Source organism: Bombina bombina, chromosome 6, assembly GCF_027579735.1.
Source record: "Bombina bombina isolate aBomBom1 chromosome 6, aBomBom1.pri, whole genome shotgun sequence".
NCBI lineage: Eukaryota > Metazoa > Chordata > Amphibia > Anura > Bombinatoridae > Bombina > Bombina bombina.
This window is the reverse complement of record NC_069504.1, coordinates 702,889,522-702,904,942: the sequence shown is the minus strand read 5'-3', so window position 1 is coordinate 702,904,942 and position 15,421 is coordinate 702,889,522. Positions and strand designations below refer to the sequence as shown.

At 39.7% G+C, this 15,421-nt stretch overlaps 1 protein-coding gene across 1 annotated transcript; it reads right to left on the bottom strand.

Moving 5' to 3' along the window:
- Window positions 1–3,026: 3,026 nt before the first annotated feature.
- On the bottom strand, window positions 3,027–11,577 carry BEST2 (bestrophin 2). Its single transcript, XM_053716031.1, has 9 exons — window positions 11,403–11,577; window positions 10,876–10,970; window positions 9,212–9,445; window positions 8,803–8,957; window positions 8,549–8,626; window positions 8,251–8,403; window positions 5,308–5,388; window positions 5,059–5,213; window positions 3,027–3,742 (listed from the first exon to the last, which is right to left on the bottom strand). Exons 1-9 carry the CDS (start codon window positions 11,552–11,554, stop codon window positions 3,328–3,330), a joined length of 1,518 nt encoding a protein of 505 aa, XP_053572006.1. The 5' UTR covers window positions 11,555–11,577; the 3' UTR covers window positions 3,027–3,327.
- Window positions 11,578–15,421: the final 3,844 nt, after the last annotated feature.

Sequence of the window (15,421 nt, the reverse complement as noted above, 5' to 3'; positions counted from 1 at the left end):
CGGGGTCTCCACCTGTAGAGCCTCCTCAAGAGACTCGAACCAGAAAGCCGCTGCAGCAGTGACTGGGGCAATGCATGCAAGAGGCTGGAGAATAAAACCTTGTTGTATAAAGATTTTCTAAAGGAAACCCTCTAATTTTTTATCCATTGGATCTAGGAAAGCACAACTGTCCTCGACGGGGATAGTTGTACGCTTAGCTAGGGTAGAGACTGCTCCCTCCACCTTAGGGACCGTCTGCCACGAGCCCGTGTTGCGGCATCTATGGTAAACATCTTTTTAAAAGCAGGAGGAGGAGAGAACGGTACACCTGGTCTATCCCATTCCTTAGTAATAATTTCTTAAAACCTCTTAGGGACTGGAAAAACATCAGTGTAAACAGGCACTGCAAAGTATTTGTCCATTTTACACAATTTCTCTGGGACTACAATGGGGTCACAGTCATCCAAAGTCGCTAAAACCTCCCTGAACAAGCGGAGGTGTTCAAGCTTAAATTTAAACGCTGTCATTTCAGAGTCAGACTGAAGTAACGCCTTCCCTGAATAAGAAATGTCACCCACAGATAGAAGCTCTCCTGCATATTGTGAGGGTATATCGGACATAGCTACTAAAGCGTCAGAAAGCTCTGTATTTGTTCTAGCGCCAGAGCTGTCTTGCTTTCCTTGTAACCCTGGCAGTTTGGACAATACCTCTGTGAGGGTATTAGTCATAACCGCCGCCATGTCTTGTAAGGTAAACGCATTGGACGCGCCAGATGTACTTGGCGTCACCTGAGCGGGAGATATAGGTTCTGACATATGGGGAGAGCTAGGTGGTTTAACCTCCCTTTTGTCAGTCTGAGAAACCTCTGGTGATAAATCTTTAAATGCCATAATATGGTCTTTATAACTTATAGAAATATCAGTACATTTGGTATATATTCTAAGAGGGGGTTCCACAATGGCTTCTAAACATAATGAACAAGGAGTTTCCTCTATGTCAGACATGTTTAACAGACTAGTAATGAGACCAGCAAGCTTGGAAAACACTTTAATAAATGTGAAACAGCAATTAAACAAAAACGGTACTGTGCCTTTAAGAGAAAAAAACTACCACATAAACTGCAAAACAGTGTTAAAAAGTAGTAAACTATGAAATTTTTACAGTGTGTATAAGGGACTAAAGCAGCATTGCACCCACTTGCAAATGGATGATTAACCCCTTAGGCCCCAAACCAGATTTGAAAAACCGTTAAACAGTCAAACACACTGCCACAGCTCTGCTGTGGCTCCTACCTGCCCTTAAACATGATTTTTTTACAGGAAAAAAACCCTCTATAGTGGTCCTAGATGCGAGAGGACTCCTTTAGGGAAGCTGGATGTCTCAGTCTGAATATCAACTGCGCATTTAGAGCGCGAAAATAGGCCCCTCCCACCATGCACTCGATGTCAGAGGGCCTTAAAAAAGTACTCCTAGGAGTAATCTGACTAGCCATGTGGAAAACTAGGACCCAAATAAAGATTTATCACCCTCAGAGAAAAAACGTTTTTTCTATAAACCATGCAAACGTTTTGACACTAAGTAATACGAGTATTAACATGAATATTACCCTTTTTTGTAAGCATGATCCCAGTCGTTAAATCACTGCATCAGGCTTACCTCAAATATACAAGGCTCTGTCAGCATTTTCTAGACCTTATCTCTCTAGAAATAAATATACTGAACATACCTCAAAGCAGGTAATCTGCAAACCGTCCCCCCAACTGAAGTTTTCTTTCCATACTCTTCAATTATGTGTGAGAACAGCAATGGACCTTAGTTACAAACCGCTAAGATCATCAACCTCCAGGCAGATTCTTCTTCCAATTTCTGCCTGAGAGTAAAACAGTACAATGCCGGTACCGTTTAAAAATAACAAACAATTGATTGTAGGTAAAAACTACACTAAGTCACCACGTCTCTCTTACAATTCCTATCTTGTCGAGAGTTGAAAGAGAATGACTGGGGTGGCAGTTAGGGGAGGAGCTATATAGACAGCTCTGCTGTGGGTGTCCTCTTGCAACTTCCTGTTGGGAAGGAGAATATCCCACAAGTAATGGATGAACCCGTGGACTGGATACACCTTTACAAGAGAAAAATGAATTTTTTCAGACCTGCCATAAATGCCAGTTGGCTCCACATGCACTATTTTACAGCCTCCTAGAAATGTACAATGTGTATCTGGCCAGGAACCATACACACAATCTGACATTCCTGAGACTAGTACCATTATGAGGCTTTCTTGACAACAAGACTATTTCTGCATTACTTATAAATTCAATATATTGGCCCCATCCACAATGTAGCACTCACTAGGACCCTGTTCTGTGTTTGGCTAGAAAACAAAACTACCTTCTGTGGGGTTTTACACGCCCATAGGGATAGAAACTTTGCAGTGCTAGGTTTCCTATTTTAGGTCTCTCTAGAAGAAGAGAAAAAAATTCAACTGAGACTCTTTCCAATAAATCATAGTCCTCATTACTGTTGGAGCAAAAAGATAGATATTTAGGTTACAGTAAGTTAAAATAGGTCTTGTTTTTAAAGCCACTAAGTAAAGCAGTCCAATTTGTTTTTATTTTTTTTTGTCCTATTTTGTTACAAGATATTTTTTGTCAATTAAATTTTAACTTTAATCCTGATGAAAAGTAACAATGATGGCGTGTACATGGTCTAATGTGACTATTTTCTTAGGGAGAGAATTTGCTAACTCCCCCCCTTCCCTTCTTCATATGATCCCAGCTTTAGTACAGATGTGAATATACAACAGCCTTAGCAAAACCAGTAGGAAAGCATACAGTACTCATGATTGACTTTTTTTATGCTTGCGTTCAGGGTTAAACCCCTCTTTCTTTTCAAATCAATACTGATTAATAAAACCTATTTAGTGTGAATACATTGATTTATCTGTATCAAAAAAGAAACACTGAAATCAATCTAATTGTGCTGAATGAGATTAACCTGCAATGACTCTAGAAACAAAAAGTTCCAACACACAAAAAAAATTTACAAAAAAAAAAAAAAAAAAAAAACTTTATTGGATAAAAAGAAAAAAAAATTAAAAATTTGAAGATAACATTGAGAAGGGATTACTTCAGAAATTATTTCCGGTTTAGTAAAATAAAAATGTCACAAATCTGCAGCCCTAATTAGAAATGTATTATTTAAGGGTAGCATTGAAGTGCGATTGTGCAAGATTTAAATAAAAAAAAAATTGTCTTGCTGTCCTGAACAGAAACCTAATGGGCCAGCCATTTCATGTGACAATTTAATTAAAACCAGAGAGTCTTTCATGTTCATTCCTCTCCAAGTTTTCTAAGGTGACTCACATAAAGCCTCAGCTTCTCCCTCAACAGGAAGGTTAACAAGAGTTACCTCTGGCTGGTTGGTAGATAAATCAGAAGTCAATGACTCAACACGGAAAACTGGTTTTGGAGGAGCCTCAGGAACCTTTGTCTCTGGAGGTAGAGATTTGGCAGTGGGGTCTTGTGCAGTATCCTGAAAAGGGTAGCCAGACAAATCTGAGGTAGAGCTATTGGAACGTTTGATCAGTGTTGTACGACTTCCAGGAGGCACAAACATAGTAGAAAGGGCGCTGGAAGAGGAGAATGGTGAGGGCCCCACACCTGGAAGTAAACGTGAGAGGAGCGGAAAAGACCGGGGAAGTGTATCCTCATTCATCTCCTCTATGTCATCAAGAGGCTGGTACTGCATGTCATCCTTTGGCAATCTGAAAGAGAAAGAACACAAAAATCAGAGGAATAGAAAATAAAAAGGGACAAAAAGGCATGCAAAATTAATAAGGAATGGAAACAATGGTGGACAGAAAGGGGAGAATAATTGATTTACATAATAAAAGTTATCCTTTATTAGGTACTAGTACTAAAGCCTGTGTACACGGGCCATTTTTTGCAGTACAGCGGTCCCACCCCTTGCTCTCTACCCCCCCTCTCTTTTGCGCTCTTTCCCGCCCCCCCCCTCTCTTTTGCGCTCTCTCCCGCCCCCCCCCCTCTTTTGCGCTCTCTCTGCCCCCTCATTGGCTCTCTCTCCCCCCCCCCCCTCTCTTTGGCGCTCTCCCCCCCCCCCTCCACTCTCTTTGGCTCTCTCTCCCCCCCCCTCCTCTCTTTGGCTCTCTCTCCCCCCCCCCCTCCTCTCTTTGGCTCTCTCTCCCCCCCCCCCCCCTCTCTCTTTGGCTCTCTCTCCCCCCCCCCTCTCTCTTTGGCTCTCTCTTCCCCCCCCCCCTCTCTTTGGCTCTCTCTTCCCCCCCCCTCTCTCTTTGGCTCTCCCCCCCCCCTCTCTCTTTGGCTCTCCCCCCCCCCCTCTCTCTTTGGCTCTCTCTTCCCCCCCCCCTCTCTCTCTTTGGCTCTCTCTTCCCCCCCCCTCTCTCTTTGGCTCTCTCTTCCCCCCCCCCCCCCTCTCTCTTTGGCCCTCTCTCCCCCCCCCCCTTCTTTGGCTCTCTCTCCCCCCCCCCTTCTTTGGCTCTCTCTCCCACCCCTTCTTTGGCTCTCTCTTCCCCCCCCCCCCTCTCTCTCTTTGGCTCTCTCTCCCCCCCCCCCCCCTCTCTCTTTGGCTCTCTCTCCCACCCCTTCTTTGGCTCTCTCTCCCCCCCCCTTCTTTGGCTCTCTCTCCCACCCCTTCTTTGGCTCTCTCTCCCACCCCTTCTTTGGCCCTTCTCCACCCCTCTCTTGCTCCCTCTCTGGCTTTCTGTCTTTCAAACCATTTGCCTCTCTGGCCATGCCCCCATTCCGGCACCCCGCCCGGCGACACCCACCCGCGCCCCTCGCCGCACCCATCGCCGCACCCAGCCACGCCCCTGACACTCCGCTTCAGCCTTGCTCTGTGCCAGGATCCAAACGGCCAGGTATGTTTGTCACGTGCAGTCTCTACTGCGCATGACTGCATCTGACAAACATACTTGGCCATTTATTATATAGGATGACTATCAATCTACCATCTAAAAATTCCCAAAGGGAGATGCAAGGTAGTGGAAAATAAAAAAATAAATAAATAAAAAAAATTGTAGAGTTCCTTCTCGAAGGTACTTACGCCATGTCAAATGTGGAACCCTGAAAGGAAGGATGGTGTTTCTGGAATAATGTAGCTGCAGTGTATGGAGGGCGAGGGTCAGAATCATTCCAATAACGATCCTTCTCCAGGAGCGGAATGTCAGAATACATTTCATCCACAGCCAGCATGGACACCTAAAAAGGGTAGGAAAAATAGAAAAGAAAAAAATATAACTGTTGTAAAGTGGTTATAAAGATCAGAAATAGTTCAATGATGACTAGATGTTACCTGAAAGTTTCTGTCAATCAAGAAGTTTGTCTCAAAGTCATCATCATCCTCACCAAAAGGGTTAATGAGCTGCTCTGCCACCTGTAAGAGAGAGAAATTAAACCATAAGATCATTCTGAAGAGGGTGAGGACTTAAAGGGACAGTAAACTAAAAAAAAAAAAAATCTTTCATGATTTAAATAGGGCATGTAATTTTAAACTACTTTCCAATTTACTTTTATTACCAATTTTGCTTTGTTCTCTTGGTATTCTTAGTTGAAAGCTAAATCTTAGGAGATTCATGTGCTAATTTCTTAGACCTTGAAGGCCACCTCTAATCTGAAAGCATTTTGACAGTTTTTCACCACTACAGGGCATTAGTTCATGTGTTTCATATAGATAACATTGAGCTCAGGCACGTGAAGCTCCTAGGAGTCAGCACCGATTGACTAAAAATGCAAGTCTGTCAAAAGAACTGAAATAGAACTGTGTTGGTTATGCAAAATTGGGGAATGGGTAATAAAGGGATTATCTACCTTTTTAAACAACAAAAATTCTCAGTGTTTCCTGTCCCTTTAACGCTCAAACTCTGTGCATATTTAGAGTATATGTGCATTATTTTGTCACTTGCTAGTGGAACAAATGCAGAAAATGACTGCAGTCTAAGAAATTCAACTAATTCTGGAGTCAGATTTATTAGAATAAAAGTGCAAAACACAAATGTCCCTATTTGTAGAGAGATGTGTGTTGCGCTTTACTTTAATCTGGCACTGAAATTAAGTGAATGCAGCCGAGTGACTGACTATGGCTATTTTCCTCATTTGTTTAGCCATCAAATTAATGCAGAAAAAAATGCACAAATCTAATCAAGATCTGTAACACTATCCACTGCTTTCTGGTGTTTCTCCTTTCCTATGTAACTCTTTTGGTATGTGAATAGAGGAGTTCCTGTACATCTAACACTATTCACAGCTTTCTGGTGTTTCTACTCTCCTGCTACTGAAAAATAAGTTTCTGCCCTTATATCCTCCTAGACCAGCTGTTATTTGTTTTTGTGCTGGTGGCTATGGAACCTTTTTAATATTGTTTCAATAAAGTTGTTATGTTTTACTATTTGATGAAAAAATCCGCTTCCTTTGTTTGAATTCTTATATCCTCCTCTCACCTTGATCCCATCCCCTCACAAACTACTGCCCTCCGTCTCTCTTACTCCTATCCTTACACATTTTAATACCTCTCTTATCCCTTAAACATGCACTAATTACACCTATCCTCAAGAAATCTTCTCTCGATCCATCATCCCTATACAACTACCGCCCTATTTCCCTTCTCCCCTTTGCCTCAAAACTTCTGGAGAGGCTTGTATATACACATTTATCACATTACCTCACATTAAACTATGGTGACCAAACGTTCACAGTCCCCGGATTGAGGAGAGACTGTCCCCGGCTCCTGTTGTACTGCAGCCAAACGCTGGGAGGAAGTGATCGTCCTGATAACATCACTTTGTCCCAGTGTATACCAGGCAGCACGCAGGTCAGGAGGGAAGAGAGTATGTGTGCACGCACATGTGTATACTTGTATGTGTGGAAAATAAATATATATATATATATATATATATTTCATACAATCACTGCATAAACCCATACCAGATACACTGCATATATCATTTGAGGAAAATATGCTAAAAAATTTTTACCATTTGCCAATAAAAAAAAAAAAAAATATGTCCCCGGATTTCATTTTAAAAATCTGGTCACCTTAGATTAAACTCTCTCCTTGATCTATTGCAATCTGGATTTCACCCCAACACTCCACAAAAACTGCAATCCTCAGACACTATTACTTTCTGTTGGGGTACCACAAGGCTCTGTCCTTGGTCCTCTTCTCTTCTCAGTTTATACATTAGGCTCCTTATTACAGTCCCATGGGTTTCAATATCATTTGTATGCTGATAATACCTACATCTCTGCAGCAGACCTATCCCCTTCCTTACTAACTGATATCACCAATTGTCTTTCTAATATATTTTATCCTGGATGTCCTCTCAGTACCTTAAGCTAAATCTCTCCAAAACTGAGCTCCTTATTTCCCCCCCTTCTTTTAAAATCCCTGCCCCCCCCCCAACTTTCTCCATTTATAACAAAAGCATTACCCCAACCCGATTTCTTGGGGTCACACTCTCTCACTCCCCACATCTAGTCTTTGGCCAATTCCTGCCATCTATCTCCCTTACAATCCATAATAAATGCCTCTGCCAGGTTCATCTTCCTTACATGTCGCTCCTCATCTGCTTCTTCTAAGCTCCAGAATAAAACACAAAATCCTGACTAATTTTTAAAGCTCTTAACTCTGCTCCACCTATATCACCGACCATCTCCAGATACTCTCCCTCCCATTCCCTTTGCTCTGTTCATGACCTCCTTCTCTCCTGTTAACTCCTTACATTCCTGTCTACAAGACTTCTCAAGACTGGCCCCTATTATCTGGAACTCTCTGCCTCGCTCCACAAGACTCTCCCCTAATTTTCAAGCGCTCCTTTAAGACTCTACTGTTCAGGGATGCAGACACTATACACTAACCTTTTCTTATCCAAGTTCCTTTCCTCCTTTAGTTATCACCTTGAACCCCCTTAGCATGTAAGCCTACGAGCCTAGCTGTTTTGCATATCACCTTCATGAGATCTGATTTACAAACAGTGAAACTCTTGGAATATTATTATTATTATTATTATCCTATAGCTGCACTATAATAAGCAAAGGTGAGCAGTCAAAGCCATTAAAAAAAACAATTAGATTTGGAGAGAAAGGTTTAAAATTATGATGCTAAAAATTTTGTTTTACATTAAAATTTCCACTGAGGTCCAAAATGGACTATGTAATTTAAGTGTGTATGGGTGCTAGAATTGTATACATTGCTAAAGGTTTGAAGCACAGTAGATTGAATTGGGTTTCACCACTGTACCTTAAGCCATCCTGCGTAGAAGAAGAACTGAAGAAGGGTAAAGACCGGGACATAGAGATCCAGATCATGACCAGAATAGCCTCGAGCTGGATCCAGGAACTGACGTCCAATCAGACATACCACAAAAAAGCTGTATACAGCGATTGTCACCACCTGTTAGAGATATCAAACATGATAAATGCATCTCAAAAATATAACTGACAGCGAGGGGTTACAGAGAAGTTATATTAGAAACAGACGCTGGGGTAGTGATCCATACATGCTGAGGAACAAGAACTTTTATCCAAGATATTATTACCTGAGTATAAACCAGTGGGACACTGATCCAATCATAGTGAAACAACATTCCACAGTTACCACGAAATGTGTTGAGCTCCTGGTGTAAAAAAAACAAACAAACTATTACATCCATGCTGCCAGTTGTCATAGATCCTGTTAACTTTCAAGTATCTAAACAGCAATGCCCAGAGTCTTAAATTATGTAGATATTCCAGCGCTACAGAATTTGGCAGCTCTATACAAATAAATGATAATAAATAAATATTTTCTTACCTTAATGAGCATTTCAAAAGTGTGGTCATCTCTTATTCGTCCCTCACTTCTTGCCTGTGCTGCCAGATTACAGAACCACACACAAGGTACCCAGTATTTATTGTAAGAGGAGCGGAGATTCTCAAACTTCTTCCTCTCGTTTCGAGTCATAAACCCTGGGAATGAGAGTTTCATTTCACCAACCAGTATATGAATGGAATTAAACACTAGCCAATAAGAGACATGGGCCCAGTAACAGTATATATATAAAAAAACACAACAACAACACACACCACCTAAAACCTATATATTGCCTACTTTCATACTGCACATCCAGAAATTGAGAAAACTAATTACAGATCTAAAAAGTAATAGGAAAAAACAAAAAAACAAAAAAAAAACAAAAAAAAAAACAAACTCTATTGCTCACCTGCTTCAACCACATGGTCTATGGTTGGGAACCTCTTAAAGACTGCAGTACTGACAGACCGCAAGATAAGGAGACCTGACAGACTGCAGTAACGCATGAGGGTGCGCCGGTAAAGTCGTCCCGTCTCATCTGTTCCATGCACAGTTCCAGAAATAGCACACATGACCCGGTCTGGGAATGGTATACAGAGATACTGGTTCCACCAGCGGTTTACCACCAATGTGACATAAAAACCTATGTGAGCGAAAGCAAGGACATGAGCAGGCAAGAGAACAATATGGCATTAAAGGGGATATTTTTATTCATACATTATAATCATCCCATGTAAACTGGCACTCAGGATTTTTTCTTAAAATATGCTTTATAAAAAGAGTCAAAAAGATTAAAAAAGATCCCCTTTTTGCCTAATCTCAGCCTTTATCTAGGTCGACAGACGTACACTGAGTCAGAGTTTAAGTTATTGAAGCGAGGAATCTTTTAACAGCTACAAGGGAGTAATGGATGCTCCAAATATACATAGTAAGTGTAACAACCTGGAAACCATAATCTTTTGCATTAAATTGCATAAGAATCTATTCATTCCTTTTAATAACAAAAAAAAAATAACAGTATGAAAATATTTTGAATGGCTCATTATTTGTTTAAAATGTTAATCTGCTTTCTGATAAACATCAGAATGACATAAAATTGGCATGAATTTAACAGACCTGTAGGGAGGGGGAAGGAGTTGTAGTAGTGTATGTACACATTTGATGGGATATATTGGTCTCCAAACATATTTATCTGGTTAAATGCATTTTATTTATTTATATGGGATGAGAGTTGCATCCACACTCACGCCTTAAACATTGAGAAAATAAAAGGTCACAAACTGTCATGGAAAATATGTTTGTTTTTTTTTTGTTTTTTTTTTAAAAAACAAAGTTTCATTTTACTTCTATTATCAAATTTACTTAGGTAGGTTTAGGAGCAGCAATGCACCACTGGGAGCTAGCTGATTGGGGATTACACACATTTGTCTTTTGTTATTGGCTCAACAGATGTGTTCCACTAGCTCCCAGTAGTGCCTTGCTGCTCTGGAGCAGACGTTGACTATTTGTTTAACCCTTTTGAAGAAGTTAAACACAGCCAGCAATAGCGCAATAAAATATTCTAACACATTAGATCATTTTATTTTCAACATTTATGTCCCTTTAAAAGGGACATGAAACCCAAAGAAAATTCTCCCATGATTTAGGTAGAACATACAATTTTAAATAACTTTCCTGTTCACTACTTTCATCAAATTTGCTTCATTCTCTTGGTATAATTTGTTGAAGGAACAGCAGTGCACAACTGGTTTTTAACTGAACACATGGGTGAGCCAATGTCAAACGGTATATATAAGCAGCCAATCAGCAGCAGCTAGAACCTAGGTTCTTTGCTGCTCCTCAGCTTTCTTAGATAAACCTTTCCGCAAATTATAACTAGAGAAGGAAGCAAATTAAATAATGGAAGTAAATTGGAAAGTTGTTTAAAATTGTATGTTCTGTCTAAATTTTAAATGTCTGAATTATTACTTTACTGTTCCTTTAAGTTCCACCATAAAATAAAAAAATAAAAAAAATAAAAAAAAGAGTGCGAACACTAAATAAAGTGAAGTGACAGACGATAGAGCAACTTACCCAGTACAAATGAAACCGGAATAAGACTTGCATAGTTATTACAGTAAATGGCAACTTTCTCAAAATAAAGCTTTTGCTCCTCTGACAGAAGGAACCTGAGGGAATATCAAACAGGTTACGTTTCACTTTATGTGATACACATTAAAGGACTAGTAAATACAGTAGATTTGCAAAATCAACAAACGCATGATAAAGAGACAATGCAATAGCACTTAGTCTGAACTTCAAATGAGTAGTAGATTTAAAAAAAAAAAAAAAAAAAAAAAAAAAAATCTATGCTTGTGATGCACGTCACTGTTCGCCAATTAAACAATAGGGGTTCTGCTTATTAGCCAGCAAGCATTCCGTCCTTATAAACTGAAATGCACTTCCTGCTAGTTTTAAAAAAAAAAATGCCTATTTGCTTTTGAAACTTAAAAGTACTCATTTTATATACTCACTAGATTGCAATTCAGTGTTATTGCATTGTAATCAATGGTATTTCAAGAATCTGTTAACCCCTTCCCAGAGCATTGCTCTCATCTCACCTGTATGTGATGCTGAGGGTCAGATACATGAGGAAAAACACCAGCAGTTCCTTGTACAACAGTTTGTAGATGCTGCCTCTCCATAGCAACAAGAGCTTGTAAAAGCCTCCAAACCGGGCTTTTGCCACACGGGCTGTGTACGTAACAGTCATCTTTTTACTAACAGCTGCACAGCAAGAAGAAGGATGATCTAAAATGTGAGAGAGACAATAAGACACAACGTTAGGAGATGATCCAGGAGCTGGAACAACTCATCACTGTACCCCAGTTTAATACAGAAACAATGTTACACATAACACATTACGTATTGGAAATAATACAACGGGGGCCCAAATGCAATAAAATGTTTTTTGGGATCCCCATATTTTATATCCATTGGTAGCTACAGCAAAAGAAGAAAAAAAAAAAAGACAAGTGAATATATTAGTGCATTGATTAAAATTAAACATGTTAATGGATTTACTTGTGTACAGCCAAACAAAATAAAAAATTTTTTTTTACCTATCTCAAAGAGTTACTAGCCTGATTTTATTTCATGCTGATAATTTAGCCACTCTACAAGGACAGATACAGAACAGATATGCATCTAGTCCAATGTTGTGGCTTCTTAAAGGGACATGAAACCAATTTTTTTTTAATTCCTAACAGAGCGTGTAATTTTAAACAACTTTCCAATTTATTTCTATTAAAAAAAAAACAAATTGCAGTATTATGTTGGTATCACAATGCACTACTGGGAGCTAGCTGAACACATTGGGTGGGCCAGCCCAAATCAGCAGCCCCTTTATGACCACATCAGAATGGCTGCTGCTCTCACCTCTTTATAGGCGATCCCTCATATTAGAGATTTTTGCAGGGTCAAGTAAGGGGGTAATTCTAGCTACTACAAAGACAAACCTACTAGGATCCATAATACAGCAGTACTGGTACAAACTACCATGAAAAGTTGCAGCTGCCCCCTCCTACCCACCTGGGAATGTGAGAGTGTGGGTGGCGCCTATAGGCTGCTTAAATGGTGACTTTCAAACACAAATACAGGGAGTGCAGAATTATTAGGCAAGTTGTATTTTTGAGGATTAATTTTATTATTGAACAACAACAACAACAACAACAACAACAACAACAACAACAACAACCATGTTCTCAATGAACCCAAAAAACTAATTAATATCAAAGCTGAATAGTTTTGGAAGTAGTTTTTAGTTATAGCTATTTCAGGGGGATATCTGTGTGTGCAGGTGACTATTACTGTGCATAATTATTAGGCAACGTAACAAAAAACAAATATATACCCATTTCAATTATTTATTTTTACCAATGAAACCAATATAACATCTCAACATTCACAAATATACATTTCTGACATTCAAAAACAAAACAAAAACAAATCAGTGACCAATATAGCCACCTTTCTTTGCAAGGACACTCAAAAGCCTGCCATCCATGGATTCTGTCAGTGTTTTGATCTGTTCACCATCAACATTGCGTGCAGCAGCAACCACAGCCTCCCAGACACTGTTCAGAGAGGTGTACTGTTTTTCCTCCTTGTAAATCTCACATTTGATGATGGACCACAGGTTCTCAATGGGGTTCAGATCAGGTGAACAAGGAGGCCATGTCATTAGATTTTCTTCTTTTATACCCTTTCTTGCCAGCCACGCTGTGGAGTACTTGGACGCGTGTGATGGAGCATTGTCCTGCATGAAAATCATGTTTTTCTTGAAGGATGCAGACTTCTTCCTGTACCACTGCTTGAAGAAGGTGTCTTCCAGAAACTGGCAGTAGGACTGGGAGTTGAGCTTGACTCCATCCTCAACCCGAAAAGGCCCCACAAGCTCATCTTTGATGATACCAGCCCAAACCAGTACTCCACCTCCACCTTGCTGGCGTCTGAGTCGGACTGGAGCTCTCTGCCCTTTACCAATCCAGCCACGGGCCCATCCATCTGGCCCATCAAGACTCACTCTCATTTCATCAGTCCATAAAACCTTAGAAAAATCAGTCTTGAGATATTTCTTGGCCCAGTCTTGACATTTCAGCTTGTGTGTCTTGTTCAGTGGTGGTCGTCTTTCAGCCTCTTTTACCTTGGCCATGTCTGAGTATTGTACACCTTGTGCAGTTATTTTGCGCCTTGGTTTTTCCACACGCTTCTTGCGACCCTGTTGACTATTTTGAATGAAACGCTTGATTGTTCGATGATCACGCTTCAGAAGCTTTGCAATTTTAAGAGTGCTGCATCCCTCTGCAAGATATCTCACTATTTTTGACATTTCTGAGCCTGTCAAGTCCTTCTTTTGACCCATTTTGCCAAAGGAAAGGAAGTTGCCTAATAATTATGCACACCTGATATAGGGTGTTGATGTCATTAGACCACACCCCTTCTCATTACAGAGATGCACATCACCTAATATGCTTAATTGGTAGTAGGCTTTCGAGCCTATACAGCTTGGAGTAAGACAACATGCATAAAGAGGATGATGTGGTCAAAATACTCATTTGCCTAATAATTCTGCACTCCCTGTAATATTACGATGTATTCAGTCTAAGTTGTTCTAACATACAAATAGCATTACTAAATTGGCACTAATAGGTAACCAATCCGAATATCTTTGTTTTAAAAAAAAAAACAATAAAAATATTTAAATAGCACAAATCTTTAAAAACAATTCTAAAACCAATATTACTGACACCGGTGTCAAATTTTAACACTTGATACACTTAATATGTTTACAATTTCATTTAAAAACAAATTTTGCCATTTGTAATAAATTTTGGGGAAACCTAAATGTTACCACTAAACATGAACCAGGAGCAGTTACAATAATTGTGTAGACTTATTTCTCATATAATGGCAGTTTGTATATGAAACTAGTCTTAGATCAGGGATTTGCCCCTATATAATTACGTCCTGTGATAAACCCAAAAGTTGTTGTTACAAAGTAGATGAATGTGTAGTATTGGTTGTATTAAACCATAGGCAGTTGTTATATCTTTGTAGCACTTATTTGTGAATATTGCACCTTCGATCCCAAGACTATGTTCTTTAGTGGTTGTATAGTACTCACCGTTTCTTCGGCGTCCTCAGCCAGTCTGCACGCTCTTGCGGTTAGACATTGCGTATTGGAAATGACCAATCGTTGACGGTTTCTTAGAGTGCGCACTCTTACCAAAAATACTTGTAAGTCTTCGAACTCCTACCACTCCGTTCTTAGAAATATTTTCAACATTGTAGTTATGGGAGTAAATCCAGGGTCTCAGTTCAGGAGCGCCACGTTGTAAATATTTCTAAGAATGGAGCGGTAGGAGTTTGAAGACTTACAAGTATTTTTGGAAAGAGTGTGCACTCTAAGAAACCGTCAACGATTGGTAATTTCCAACATGCAACGTCTAAGCGCAAGAGCGTGCAGACTGGCTGAGGACGCCGAAGAAACAGCGAGTACTATACAATTACCGAAGAACCGGTTCTTGATGTATATTGTCTGAGCACAGGAGCGTGCAGACTGGAGGAGGAAGTCGAAGAAACAGTGAGTACTATACAACCACTAAAGAAAGTAGTCTTGGGATCGAAGGTGCAATATATTCACAAATAAGTGCTACGAAGATATAATAACTGCCTATGATTTAATACAACCAATACTACACATTCATCTACTTTGTAACAACAACTTTTGGGTTTATCACAGGACGTAATTATATAGGGGCAAATCCCTGATCTAAGACTTGTTTCATATACAAACTGCCATTATATGAGAAATAAGTCTACACAATTATTTTAACTACTCCTGGTTCATGTTTAATGGTAACATTTAGGTTTCCCCAAAATTTATTACAAATGGCAACATTTGTTTTTAAATGAAATTGTAAACATATCAAGTGTTAGAATTTGACACCGGTGTCAGTAATATTGGTTTTAGAATTGTTTTTAAAGATTTGAGCTGTTAAATATTTTATTGTTTTTTTAAACAAAGATACTCATATTGGTTACCTATTAGTGCCAAGTTAGTAATGCTATTTGTATG